General features: G+C 43.0%; 1 protein-coding gene across 4 annotated transcripts in view; it reads left to right on the top strand.

Annotated features, from left to right (window-relative positions):
- Positions 1-13695, top strand: part of PLD5 (phospholipase D family member 5) — a 396011-nt gene that overhangs the window by 269905 nt on the left and 112411 nt on the right. For all 4 annotated transcript variants that reach the window (XM_045084659.1, XM_004756770.3, XM_013058419.2 and 1 more), the window contains one exon: positions 12795-12922. In XM_045084659.1, the coding sequence (XP_044940594.1) occupies positions 12795-12922 (128 nt within the window). The remainder of the gene's footprint in view (positions 1-12794; positions 12923-13695) is intronic.

Here is a 13695-nt window from a genome sequence, read left to right as displayed (position 1 = left end):
CTTCTCGTGCTCTCTCTCTCTCTCTCTCTCATTCTCTGTCTCTCAGATTAAAAAAAACAACAACAACCTTAAAAAAATAATAATATCCCAATTTTCACTCCAGAAATAAGTTCCTTTAACATTAGAGTGAAAAGTCTTTCACATATTTTCTCTCCCTCTCTCTCTTTCTCACACACACACACACACACACACACACACATTGGAATATTTTTCTATTTGTCTAGATTTGTAAGTTCTTCAGTAAGATTTTATAATAATTTTTACATATTTATACTTTTTTGACAACATAAATGGATTTTTAAAATTCAAGTTCCTGATTATTGATATTGCAGAGAAAATTTTTTTTTTATATCTTTTATCTAGACACCTTATCTTTTTAAATTCAGGAAGCTTTTTGCTATACTCTGTTGGGTTTTTCAGATATATAACATTCAAACCACTATAAAAGAGAGGATTTTATATCTTCAGTTTATAGGTTTTTTTTCATCTTTAATGTATGTTTGGAATTATTACATAATTATTATTTCTACTTATAATGGAAACGGAAATGGAATTATTATTTCTACTTATAATGGAAATGGAAATCATTTCACCAGTAAAATGGAATTTGTTTGGAATTTTGGTAAATAGTTCATAAGATTTTGGGGTAGCTTTTTTTTTTTATCTGCATATCCTTTTTATTTATATATTGATCAAAGTAATACAGAAAAATAGAAAATAAAAAATGGCCAAAATGTTTGTATTAAAGAAAGGAGTTCTCTGAGCTAGGTCAACCTACTTCCAATTCTTACTTCCCAGAAGGAACCATCTTTCTTACTTTTATCCCTATCTTCTAGTATTCCTTTCATTTTTTAATGTAACCTGTTTACATTGCTATTTCTTGATTTCCTAGTTTCAAAGACGACCTGTTTAATTACTGTTGTAGAATATGAAGCGTTACCTCTCTCCTGTCTCGCTTTCCCTCTCTGCCATTCCCTCCCCCACTGCAAGCCCGTACTTCCTCTCTCCTGCGCCTCCCACGAGAGGTCTGTCATCTTGTCTTGTTGCTGCTGTTAAATCAGTATTTACTGTTCACACCGAACATTATTAACAAGTGAGCTATGCACAACAATCCCGTTTCTTCTTGTGCAGTCACTTTGTCCATTTTACTTAATGATGCTGCATACCTTGTATTAAATCCCCTCAAAACACTCTAGCATAGAACTTGACCATTCTCTGACACGTCGCATATTCTGTCCATCTGACCGTTTCTTAGCAGTGCCCTTCATGGATCTCTCCCTCATGGTCCAGCCTGGAAACTGTTCCCCAGCTTCTCTGGGGCTGTTGCACAGAGACTTGTCCTCATCATCCTGCTGGGAATTCACTTTGTGTCTGTCTTACGCAGGGTCTTCTACATTTATTTTCCTTATTATGTTGGAGGACATTCACCAGTCTTTATTAGATACACAGATTTATTTCCCCTCAGACTATTTCCTATTTCCTTTGTGGTTACTGTTAAAATAGCTGGTATAAATCATATTTACTAATCTTTGTATGTTATCATTTCTATAAGTTTACTTTCTCCTACAGCTTTTGGGATCTTGTTTATTTCCAGTGTTCTGAAAAGTTTTGATGTGTGTTTGGGTCTTATTTTACTTCTTGCCCCAGGACTGATAGGCTTTCATCATTTAGAAGTGTATGCCCTTTGAAAATAAATAAATAAAATAAAATAACATGTAGGTCCTTTAGTTTTTAGAAATTTTGCTTCGCAATCTGATGTATAACTTCTTCCTGTCTGATTTTGGTTCTCTCCAGAACTCTCATAATTGGATTTTGAGTATCTTGGGCAAATCCTCTAACTTCATACTTTTCCTGTTCACATTAATCATGCTTTTTTTCTACTTGGAGAGATATCCCCTTTCCTCCCTTCCGAGACTTTGAGATATTAGCTCCTGCGATATATCCTTCATGCATCAACTTTTCAGTAATCATTTTAGTGTCTCTAGGTTCACTCTGTGTTGGAAGCTACTGTATTTGAACTTGTAGGTCACTGTTTCAGTTTTCAGCTTCGCCAGTGCCGTATTACATTGCCTTCATGAGATTCATATTTTGGATCTTTTTAATTTCCAAGAACATTTCTTTGTTCTTGGATTATTCTTTGGAAATCTCTTCTCAACTGTCCTTAAGAACCCCGGTTTCTTCATTTAATCTGCCTCAATGATAGCCATATGCTTTTCCTACTTGACATGCCTCCCCTCAGCGGCCGACTTGTGTTAGAAGAAGTGCCATGTTCAATGAAAGCAGGTTTGTTACCTCAGAAGCCTGTCAGATTGGGCTCTGGATCTTCTGTCACTACTAGCACAGCAAGATAAAGTAAAGAGAGTGATTCAAACTTTGCCAAGAAAGCAAACTCCCTTCAGAGCTTCAAGGCGCCATCTTCCCTGTCATTGCAACAACTCCGGTGGGCCTCCTCCTTCTGGTGACATGGGCACCAAAACAGAATCTTCAGGAGTGACCCTCTTTCTCTGCTCTCCATGTTGGTGTCCACGTCATTAGTTGTGTGAACTCAACGTGGAGGGGCAAGAGAGAGGAAGCCGAAGCACTTGCTTTAGACATCAACCTCCAGAACTTACCATGTCTTAGGAGAAGTGATGAACCATTGTAGATCATGTGTTTGCTTATGATTTATGGAATTTTTCACTTTTATGCATAATTGAGGAAGTATAATTTAAGCAAGTTTTATTTTTAAGCATAATTTTCCATTTTAAGCCTAATGGTCCCTTAAATCAACCATTCCTATAGATAGCTTGCCTGTTGGACACTAAGGCAATAATCAATGCACAGAATTTCCCTGGAAGCAGAATATTCTAACTGTAAGAAAAATAGGGGGAGGAAAGAGACAACACATAGAAATTTCCCTGTTGAGTCCAAACCTGTAGACTAAAGAAAGAAGGTACCAAGGGCAGCCTATGAAAAATTCTACAACACGGTTTTGACAATATTTGAATAGACACATTAGAACTAAAAATGAAACGTGCACTGAAGATTCACTTTTTCTACAACAGAACATGTAACTGATTATCTTACAATCTTTCTGGACATTACTCACTGAATGATTGAAGAGCCAAGCATATGTCACCACAGCTGATTTTTACCCCCTGGGGTTCCCTGTAGCCCTTAAGCCCAATGGATTCCAAAATGTTGTTCATTAAACCAATTAAAGTGCACTGGTTTTATTAAAGCTCCCCAATGTGGGCTAATTATGACCTTTTTTATTGCTCACACAAAGCAATATATTTAGAAGGGCTTGATCGATAAGACAGATTTCTGCTACATGTTTTGCTTTCAGGGTACATCTGCAATCCTTCACAAAAATCTATACTTATTGATACTAGTGCATTTCCTCTTGATACACACTTGATGCTCATTAACAATCTGTTCAAAAGCTGGTGGTACACTCATTGTTTATAATGCCGAGGAGGATATGTACCCATACCATAAACTTCTGAAGATCAAGAAAGTGGTAAACACTAATTTCAGGGGAGCGGTTGCATCCGAGGAGAGTGGCAGGGGTCTGGGGTCAAGCATGAACACACTAAGGTCAGTGCGGGATTTCTCCCCCCTTGACACTGTTGTTCTTTGGGGTCATCTGTCCTGGGGGCTTGCCCTGTGTATTACAGGATGTTCAGGATCCTTGAACTCTACCCGCAGGATGCTGCTGGCACCTCTCTTCCTAATGGTGACAACCAAAAAATGCCTACAGATATGGCTGTGTGTTCCCGAGGGCAGGGAAAGGGAATCCCCACTGATTGGGAAGTTGTGCTTTGATCAGAGCGGGAATGCTCGGTTGGTAGTGGAGTGGAAGGCTCACGGGTGTCCATTTGTACGTGGCACTTCGTAATTTGCTTAGAAGTTACGTACATGTACTCGAGAGAGTGCGCCTCCGTGTTCTCTCCTAAATGTCCTAAAGCTGCAGATAATCTCCTTGCAGCAGGTGACTTTCTGGAAGTCACCTTGGAGACCGATTCTGTTTGATCTGCGTCACGATGATTCACGGAGAGTGTGGAGCTTTATTTTTCACTTTCCAGCCAGCGCACCAGCATATTTCCTCGTGTGTCATTATGATGCATATTTTGACAGGATGTTTATTTTAAATCTTCAAAGTCTGAAACATTTAATTATGCAATTTGGACAACCGGCTCTTGCTAAAAATTGTGCGGCTTTTAGGCCAGAACTGAATATTCCCGTCAAATATCAAAAATATATGTAGAAAGGGGGCAAGACGTCAAGTCATGTGCACACAAAATAAGGTACAATCTTGTCTGATTAATATGATAAGAATAAGTCGGGAAACAGAACCCTTCAAAATCCAGCTTAAATAACAAGGAACTTATTCTAGGGATTGAGAGGAGCTCAGGGTTCGAAGTGACACTGGGTTCGGGGGTTTGGCCTGCCAGGTACTATCTCTCCTCACCCCCCGCCCAACTCATTTTGTGACTCATGATTAAGGAAATCGTATTGGCTTGGCGTAGGTCAGGTGTCAACCTTGGTCTAGCTCTGAGATGGTGAATTAACTACTGTTCAACAAATGCCTAAGATTATTTGTAAAAACTTTTTTTTTTTTTTTAGGAGGGGGAGAGAGCAAGAGCATGCGAGTGTGGGTGGGGGAGTGGGGCAGGGGAAAAGGAGAGAGAGAATCTCAAGCAGGCTCCAGGCCCAGTGCAGAGCCCAATGGGGCTCGATCTCGTGACCCTGAGACCATGACCTGAGCTGAAATCAAGAGTCAGTCACTTAACTGTTGACTGAGCCACCCAGGAGCCCTTTGTGAAACTCTTTCTGATCAAAATCTGAGTATACAGATTTTTAAGCTGTTGATAATGGTGCGGAAATACTGACATAGTCGTATCCTCGAAATCATGTAATAGGCGCGGTTGGAAGGATGGTCCCCAGGGGTCTGCAGTGTAGGGAGGCATTGGTGACCTTGAGGTTCACTTATGTATTGTCATCCACAGCCGAACAACAGGTACTCTGAAATCTGACAGTAAAGCAAATTAGGATCTCTGAAAAAGAACAATGCTGTAGGTGAGATCACTATCCATTCCACTAAATGGGATATGGGACAGATCTCTGATAAGCAAATTTAATGCTGTCCAGTCTTAGGGGAAGGCTTTTGAGAAAAACACATTTTTAAATGTGCGCTTGTGGCAGTCAGCTTGATTCCCCAAAGTAGTAACATTAATCTCCAATTCATTGTGATACTATACTTTTTACTTTAAATACATTTTAACTATTACATTTTTTTAAAAAGATTTTATTTATGTATTTGACAGAGATCATAAGTAGGCAGAGAGGCAGGCAGAGAGAGAGGAGGAAGCAAGCTCTGCTGAGCAGAGAGCCCAATGCGGGGCTCGATCTCAGGACCCTGAGCCGAAGACAGAGGCTCAACCCACTGAGCCACTCAGGTGCCCCAACTATTACATTTTTAGTCCCGATTTTCATTTTATCTACTAATTTCAGTGGCATATTTTTTTCATTGAAATTATGCACAAAATAAGCATAGTATTATCTGGCTAATACCATAAGAATAACAATTTTGGTAAAACAGTAAAGAAGCAGACCTCCCCGAAAGCAGAAGCATTCCCTTCCATTTCAACAGAACATCTCCGTGAAAGCTGAAAGTGGTTGTAATTAGCAGTTTGAAATTTCTTTTTTTTTAATGTTCTACTTTCCATGAAGGATATAAAACATGGGAATTTTCTGTACCTCTTTATCTTGATCAGTGCAACCAGTTAGGTCCTGGCACACCACCTTGACCATGGTAGCATGTTGGTAGTTTTTTTTTTCTTTTTTTAAGATTTTATTTATTTATTTGACAGAGATCACAACTAGGCAGAGAAGCAGGCAGAGAGGGAGAGAGGAGGAAGCAGGCTCGCCGCTGAGCAGAGAGCCTGATGCGGGACTTGATCCCAGGACCCTGGGATCATGACCTGAGCCAAAGGCAGAGGTTTTAACCCACTAGGCCATCCAGGTGCCCCTGGTAGCTTTTTTAAGATTTAACTGGACCTCTTAGATATCAGGGAAGTATTTCATAAGCAACTATAGAAACAAATGCATATTCTTGATTCATCACTTTGGGCATCTGGAAACACTCTTTGGAGTTGGTAATAAGTCCTGCTAACCATCGGTTAAACAAATAGATGACGGGACTGAAATGGGAGGGTCTCGGAGATTCAGACCCCACCACCGCTGACCTCGCATCCACCAGCCAGGGGTCCTCATGGGCCGCAGGTCCTGTGATGAACATCTCTTTGGCATCCTGGGGCCTCGGCACAGGGGGTCATGGACTGCAGACAGGCTGAAGGAATAGTCTGTCCTCTTAAAAATGGAATCGAAGAAAGCAAAAACTTTTCGATGCTGTTGAAGCGAGCCTTCAAAGATATTCTGTGATCTTGTTCGTCTGTAATATTTAAAGGGCAGCTTCATAACATGAGTGACCATCCTTGCCAATTATTCTAGCAGTGGGGCACCTGGGTAGTTCCATTGGTTGAGAGTCACGACCCTTGGTTTCCACTCAGGTCATAAGTTTTCATGGATCTTGGACCCCACACTGGGTTTTGCCCTCAGAGGGGATTCTGCTTGATTGCTTGACAATAATCTTCTCCTGCGCCTCCCCCCTTCTTGAGCATGCGCTCTCTCTCTCTCTCAAATAAGTAAGTCTTTAAAATTAGAATTAAATTAAATCCATAAAATTAGAATTCTCTAGCATAGCCCTAGGGAATAAAGTCAGATATAGTTTGTGCTTATAATACTGCCCCCGCACGAGTGGTACATTAAAAACTCTAGTGAGGGGCGCCTGGGTGGTTCAGTCAGTTAAGTTGCTGCCTTTGGCTCAGATCATGATTCCAGGGTTCTGGGATCGAGTCCCGAATTGGGCTCCTTGCTTGGCAGGGAGCCTGCTTCTCTCTCTGCCTCTGCCTGCCACACTGCCTGCTTGTGTGCTTTCTCTCTGTGTCTCTGTCAAATGAGTAAATAAATAAAATCTTTAAAAACTCAAGTGATTATATTTTATCATCCAGAAACATTGTATTTTAACTGTATCTTTCTAACACATATAAAAAGAGAGTAGGATGAGGCTAATCTCTGTGACCAATCAACAAAAATATTTCTTAAGTGCCTGTAAAATAAATTGTTCGGCTAAACATTGAATAGTATGCATGTAATAAACAGGGACATGTTGGCTATGACAATGTACCTATTAGGTATAAATTAAGATAAAGGCATATGTCTTCAGAGACAGATGGAGGATAGATTGACAGAAAAACAGCATTCTTCATGGGAAAGTAATACTCCACAGGCAAGCATTTTCCAACTGTACCATCAGACAGTTTCCGTTGACTGACTGATGACACCACGTCCAGTAGTTTGTCCCTTGAAATGGGCAAAATACAACATCCCCAGAGAGATTGTTGGTACCGAGCACACATGGTGTTGAGCAAAGGGTCGTTACCGTTACTGCGAGTTGCTTAGTCATCTCTGTACCCAGCTCCGCAGGCCTCCCGGCAGCTGGCCGCAGCCCCAGGCAGAGCTGTGAAGTCATTTGTGTCTTTTGTGCCCTTGGGCCCCCCTTGGAGTTCCCTCCTGACCTTTCGGATACTCACTGCCCTCTCACTGTCTGAACAATCCCAATCTTTTCTTTTATTTTTTTTTTAAGAGGGGGGCAGTGGGGCAAGGACAGAGGGAAAGAATCCTGAGCAGGATCCATGCCCAGCGTGGAGCCCGATGCAGGGCTCAGTCTCACGACCCTGGGATCGTGAAAACAGACAAAACCAAAAGTCGGTTGCTTAACTGACTGAGGCATCCAGGGGTCCCAACAATCCCAGTCATTTTAAATATTACGCTTTAGGAGCCCCTGGGTGGCTCAGTCAGTTAAACTTCTGGCTTTGGCTCAGGTCACGATCCCAGGGTCCTGGGATTGAGGCCCACATCAGGCTCCCTGCTCAGTGGGGAACCTGCCTCTCCCTTTCCTGCCCACTCGGGTGCGCCTGCTCTCTCTCATTATCTCTGTCTGTCTCGCTCTCTCAAACAAATACATAAAATCCTTAAAAATTGCACAAAATAATTGTGTGCCTGAACTTGACTCAGCCACTTGAGGTCTTGTGTTCCTAATTTCACATATCATAGTAGCTGGGGTATATTAGATAGTAAAGGTTTGCTGAAGGGAAGCTGTTCCTTTATAGGATAATTGTAGGCATCAGTATGTAACTGTAGAGGCTCTGGCTAGAGCATCACACAAGCCCCATCCATGGTCGCTGAAATCACACTGTTTAGGCTAAATTTCCAAGTAAAGTGCCACAGTACCCTTAGGGCCGCAGCTGTGCGGTGTGCTACAGAGAGGTCAGAGGGGACGGTCCCCGTGAGCCCCTCAGATGTCTCGGGGTTCCCTCCAGGGGACCAGCAGGCTGGAGCTGCAGCAGACCCGAATGAGAGCACAGGGATCTAAGAACTAAAACACAATCCAATGCCAGGTTTGTGTTTTGACCCAACTTTGTGGGTCAAATTTCAGGCCCAGTGTCCCAGGCCAGGAGGCGAGAGCCAGCCAGCGTCACAGAGGGATGAAGTTGTTTCTAGTCCGAACGTGAAGGCAGGCGAAGGCTTGCCTGGAGACCCCTGTCGTGGGTAGAGTCTGAGGCACGCATCGGGGTCCCCTGCATTATCTTCCTTCCAGAGATGAGAAGATGCTTCCCTCAGTGCTGCTCAGCCTAGTGGGCTGAAGGGCACAGCCAGCCAATGTGGCCTCGAGCTCTGTTGGTGGATTGAATTATGTCCCCCAAAAAAGAAGAGCTAAAGGCCTAACCCCTAGTCCCTCAGAATGTGACCTTATTTGGAAACAGGATTTGGGGAGATATAATTAGTTCAGATGAGGGCCCATGGCTGTGGGGTAGTCCCTGGTCCAACAGGACTAGTGTCCTTGTGAGTTCAGGAAAAGCAGACACAGGGCATGCCTCCCTGGGACAGTGGGTGGAGGTGGCAGGAAAGCAGCTGCCAGCCAGGGGACAGCAGAGATTTGCTAGAAGCTGGGGAGACACAGGAGGGAGTCCCCCCTGCAGGTTTCGGGGGAAGGATGGCCCTTGCCAACACCTCGATTGTGGACTACCAACCTCCGGGACTGAGAGACTTTTTTTTGTTCCTTTTTTTGTTCCAAGCCATTCAGTTTGTGATACTTTGTTAGAGTGGCCATGGGAAATGACACGTCCCCAAGACACATGCTCTTCTCCGTCCACTCACGGGCGCTGGCAGCTGTGTGCTTGGGGGACACAGGGGATACCACAGCGTCCGCGCAGATGTGGATTTCTCCACGCACGATGCCTGCGTGCCTGGAGGCTGAGGCAACCCACCTGCGCACTCTCTTCCCCTCCATCCTGCTTCCGCCCCGCAGCCTCTCTTGCCATCCCCCTGGCACAGGGCCGGGTGCACGCTGTACCTTCCTTCTCCCAAGAGGAACAGATGAAGCGCAGAGTACACCCCACTCTTCCTTTCTGGTGTTCTGGAATATACCTTTATGCATACGATGTTCTATCTTTCCCTGCTAATGAAGATCCTGACGATGAAGTAGGCCACCAGAGGACATCCGCTTCATTAATATCCAGCGTCTGAAAACAAAGTAGCTTGCTTCATTAAAAATATGCATATAGGCCTGTTCTTTTAAAGATGTTGAAATTTAGGATTTCTTTAAGGAGCATCTGGGTGGCTCAGTTGGCAAAGTGTCTTGACTCTTGATTTCAGTGGTCTCAGGGTCGTGAGATCGAGTCCCACATTGGGCTCCATGCTGAGTGCAGAACCTGCTTAAGATTCTCTCCCTCTCCTCTATGTGGAAAACCCAAAAGACTCCACTCCAAAACTGCTAGAACTTATACAGGAATTCAGTAAAGTGTCAGGATATAAAATCAATGCACAGAAATCAGTTGCATTTCTCTACACCAACAGCAAGACAGAAGAAAGAGATATTAAGGAGTCAATCCCATTTACAATTGCATCCAAAACCATAAGATACCTAGGAATAAACCTAACCAAAGAGACACAGAATCTATACTCAGAAAACTATAAAGTACTCATGAAAGAAATTGAGGAAGACACAAAGAAATGGAAAAATGTTCCATGCTCCTGGATTGGAAGAATAAATATTGTGAAAATGTCTATGCTACCTAAAGCAATCTACACATTTAATGCAATTCCTATCAAAGTACCATCCATCTTTTCAAAGAAATGGAACAAATAATGCTAAAATTTATATGGAACCAGAAAAGACCTCGAATAGCCAAAGGGATATTGAAAAAGAAAGCCAATGTTGGTGGCATCACAATTCCGGATTTCAAGCTCTATTACAAAGCTGTCATCATCAAGACAGCATGGTACTGGCACAAAAACAGACACATAGATCAATGGAACAGAATAGAGAGCCCAGAAATAGACCCTCAAATCTATGGTCAACTAATCTTCGACAAAGCAGGAAATAATGTCCAATGGAAAAAAGACAGCCTCTTCAATAAATGGTGCTGGGAAAATTGGACGGCCACATGCAGAAAAATGAAATTGGACCATTTCCTTACACCACACACAAAAATAGACTCAAAATGGAGGAAGGACCTCAATGTGCGAAAGGAATCCATCAGAATCCTTGAGGAGAACACGGGCAGCAACCTCTTTGACCTCTGCCGCAGCAACATCTTCCTAGGAACAACGCAAAAGGCAAGGGAAGCAAAGGAAAAAATGAACTATTGGGATTTCATCAAGATCAAAAGCTTTTGCACAGCAAAGGAAACAGTTAACAAAATCAAAAGACAACTGACAGAATGGGAGAAGATATTTGCAAACGACATATCAGATAAAGGACTAGTGTCCAGAATCTATAAAGAACTTAGCAAACTCAACACCCAAAGAATAAATAATCCAATCAAGAAATGGGCAGAGGACATGAACAGACATTTCTGCAAAGAAGACATCCAGATGGCCAACAGACACATGAAAAAGTGCTCCATATCACTCGGCATCAGGGAAATACAAATCAAAACCACAATGAGATATCACCTCACACCAGTCAGAATGGCTAAAATCAACAAGTCAGGAAATGACAGATGCTGGCGAGGATGCGGAGAAAGGGGAACCCTCCTACACTGTTGGTGGGAATGCAAGCTGGTGCAACCTCTCTGGAAAACAGCATGGAGGTTCCTCAAAATGTTGAAAATAGAACTGCCCTATGACCCAGCAATTGCACTATTGGGTATTTACCCTAAAGATACAAATGTAGTGATCCAAAGGGGCACATGCACCCGAATGTTTATAGCAGCAATGTCTACAATAGCCAAACTATGGAAAGAACCTAGATGTCCATCAACAGATGAATGGATCAAGAAGATGTGGTATATATACACAATGGAATACTATGCAGCCATCAAAAGAAATGAAATCTTGCCATTTGCAACAACATGGATGGAACTAGAGTGTATCATGCTTAGCGAAATAAGTCAAGCAGAGAAAGACAACTATCATATGATCTCCCTGATATGAGGAAGTCGTGATGCAACATGGGGGCTTAAGTGGGTAGGAGAAGAATCAATGAAACAAGATGGGATTGGGAGGGAGACAAACCATAAGTGACTCTTAATCTCACAAAACAAACTGAGGGTTGCTGGGGGGAGGGGGTTAGGGAGAAGGGGGTGGGATTATGGACATTGGGGAGGGTATGTGCTTTGGTGAGTGCTGTGAAGTGTGTAAACCTGGTGATTCACAGACCTGTACCCCTGGGGATAAAAATATATGTTTATAAAAAATAAAAAATTAAAGAAAAAAAAAAAGATTCTCTCCCTCTCCCTCTGCCCCTTCTGACCACTTCTCTTTAAAAAAAAAAAAAAGAAAAGAAAAGAATTCATTTAAACTGGATTGCATTTAAGTTTAACTGCATTCAGGCTTCCAGTTATGGAATGACTAATTCATGGGAATTAAAGGCACAGCATAGGGAAGAGTCAGTTGTGTTGGAACAGCATTGCATGGTGACACGTTGACTTCTGGGGCGCAGGACATCAGGTATAGACCTGTTAGGTCACTATGTTATAAGCCTGAAGCTAACATTGTGTCAACTACACTCAAATAGAAAAACAACCAGTAAATAGATTGAATTGCATTCAGTGGACAATATGCTCTTTTTGAGAAGTGATGCATGCGTTGTTCTGAGGCAGGACTAGGTAACAGCATGACAGCTGATTTTTGTAAGGCTTGAATAATTGTTGCTTAAGTTAAGAACCATCAGATAAAGACAGGGCAGGAGGAGGCCAAGTTCAAAGTTCATAAAAAGGGAAAATGAGGAAGGAAAAGCCACTTCAGGGTCAAGGGTGAAAATAGCACATAGAAAAGCATAAGATAGCTAGTTTTTTGCTGAGGAGAGTTGTGGTACTAAACAGGGTGATCCTTTGACTGATTGCAAATTTGTATGAAAATGACTGCAAAACTAGAAGAGTTTGGTGCACGGATCTCACCAGCTGGGAGGCCAGCGGTGGAGCTGGGATTTGAATCCCGTCTGACTGGAGAAGGCCATGTTCTTGCCTCTTGACTCCAGCCTCCTCTGCACAAGTGTCCCTTCTTATTTTCCTTTGAGAACAAAATAAATTCTCCAGGGCCTTCTGTGCACCAAACTAATGCAGATGTTGGGCCGGCCTGAGTGCCAGCTGCGATCATTGCACATCGTGAGCAGTGTTGCCATGTCTGGTTGCAAGTTCAAGGCCTGACCATGAGGCTGACCAGGATCTCCTTGAACCCCCCAGGTGCAGAGGTGACCTACATGAACATGACCGCCTACAACAAGGGCCGGCTCCAGTCCTCCTTCTGGATCGTGGACAAGCAGCATGTCTACATCGGCAGCGCTGGCTTGGACTGGCAATCGCTGGGACAGGTAAGCTTTCCACGTTCCATAAACTCAGAGCCACGTTGGCATCAAAGCTCCCCGCTCCATAACGCACATGGGCTGCTCCGTCAGGGTGTAGGAAATAAAATACAGCCCCGATTATTTTTCACTGGAAGTTTTAATAGGCTCCCCTCCTTTTGATACGAAATGAGAACCCTTTCCTTGACAGAGTCACCTTCCCCCAAAAGCGGCATGGTTTCAGGGCTCTTATAATTCAGATGCTATCCCCAGATTCTGTAGGTGGGGGTGGGTTGGTGTGTGCTTTATGTTATCTGGACCGAACTGTTCAGCATGAGATCACATACTCTATGAAACAGCAGAAAACATCAATTCAGCGTAGACTGTATGTTTTAGAACAGTGATCATTTGTGTTATTCCTCGAGTAGATCTTCACGTGACAGTGTTACCTCCTCTTGGCAAATAAGTCATTTCAAATGTCTTGAAGATACACTTGAACCATTTTCATGTATTCATTTCTGTCGGGTGATCCCTGGAGGATGGCAAACCAGCTTCTTCCCACTAGTCAGCCGGTGGCTGGAAGGTCTCGATCCTTGGGGGACATAGGAGGATGGGCAGGTCAATCACACATGCCACGTGGCCCATATACACCTTTGGTTGAACTCTTAATGTTCAGATCCCTGAAATTACCAAGTGAATTATACTGTGTTTCTTACGGGAAAGAGAGCGTGGATGTGTAGACAGACACAAGGGCCATAACTTGTAAAGAAAGATACCAACTATGTAGGATAAACCTGAGAGAG

Source organism: Mustela putorius, unplaced genomic scaffold (genome assembly GCF_011764305.1).
Source record: "Mustela putorius furo isolate JIRA1106 unplaced genomic scaffold, ASM1176430v1.1 tig00000785_pilon_pilon_pilon, whole genome shotgun sequence".
NCBI lineage: Eukaryota > Metazoa > Chordata > Mammalia > Carnivora > Mustelidae > Mustela > Mustela putorius.
The sequence above is the reverse complement of the archived record's forward strand: the minus strand, read 5'-3'. Positions and strand labels throughout refer to the sequence as shown.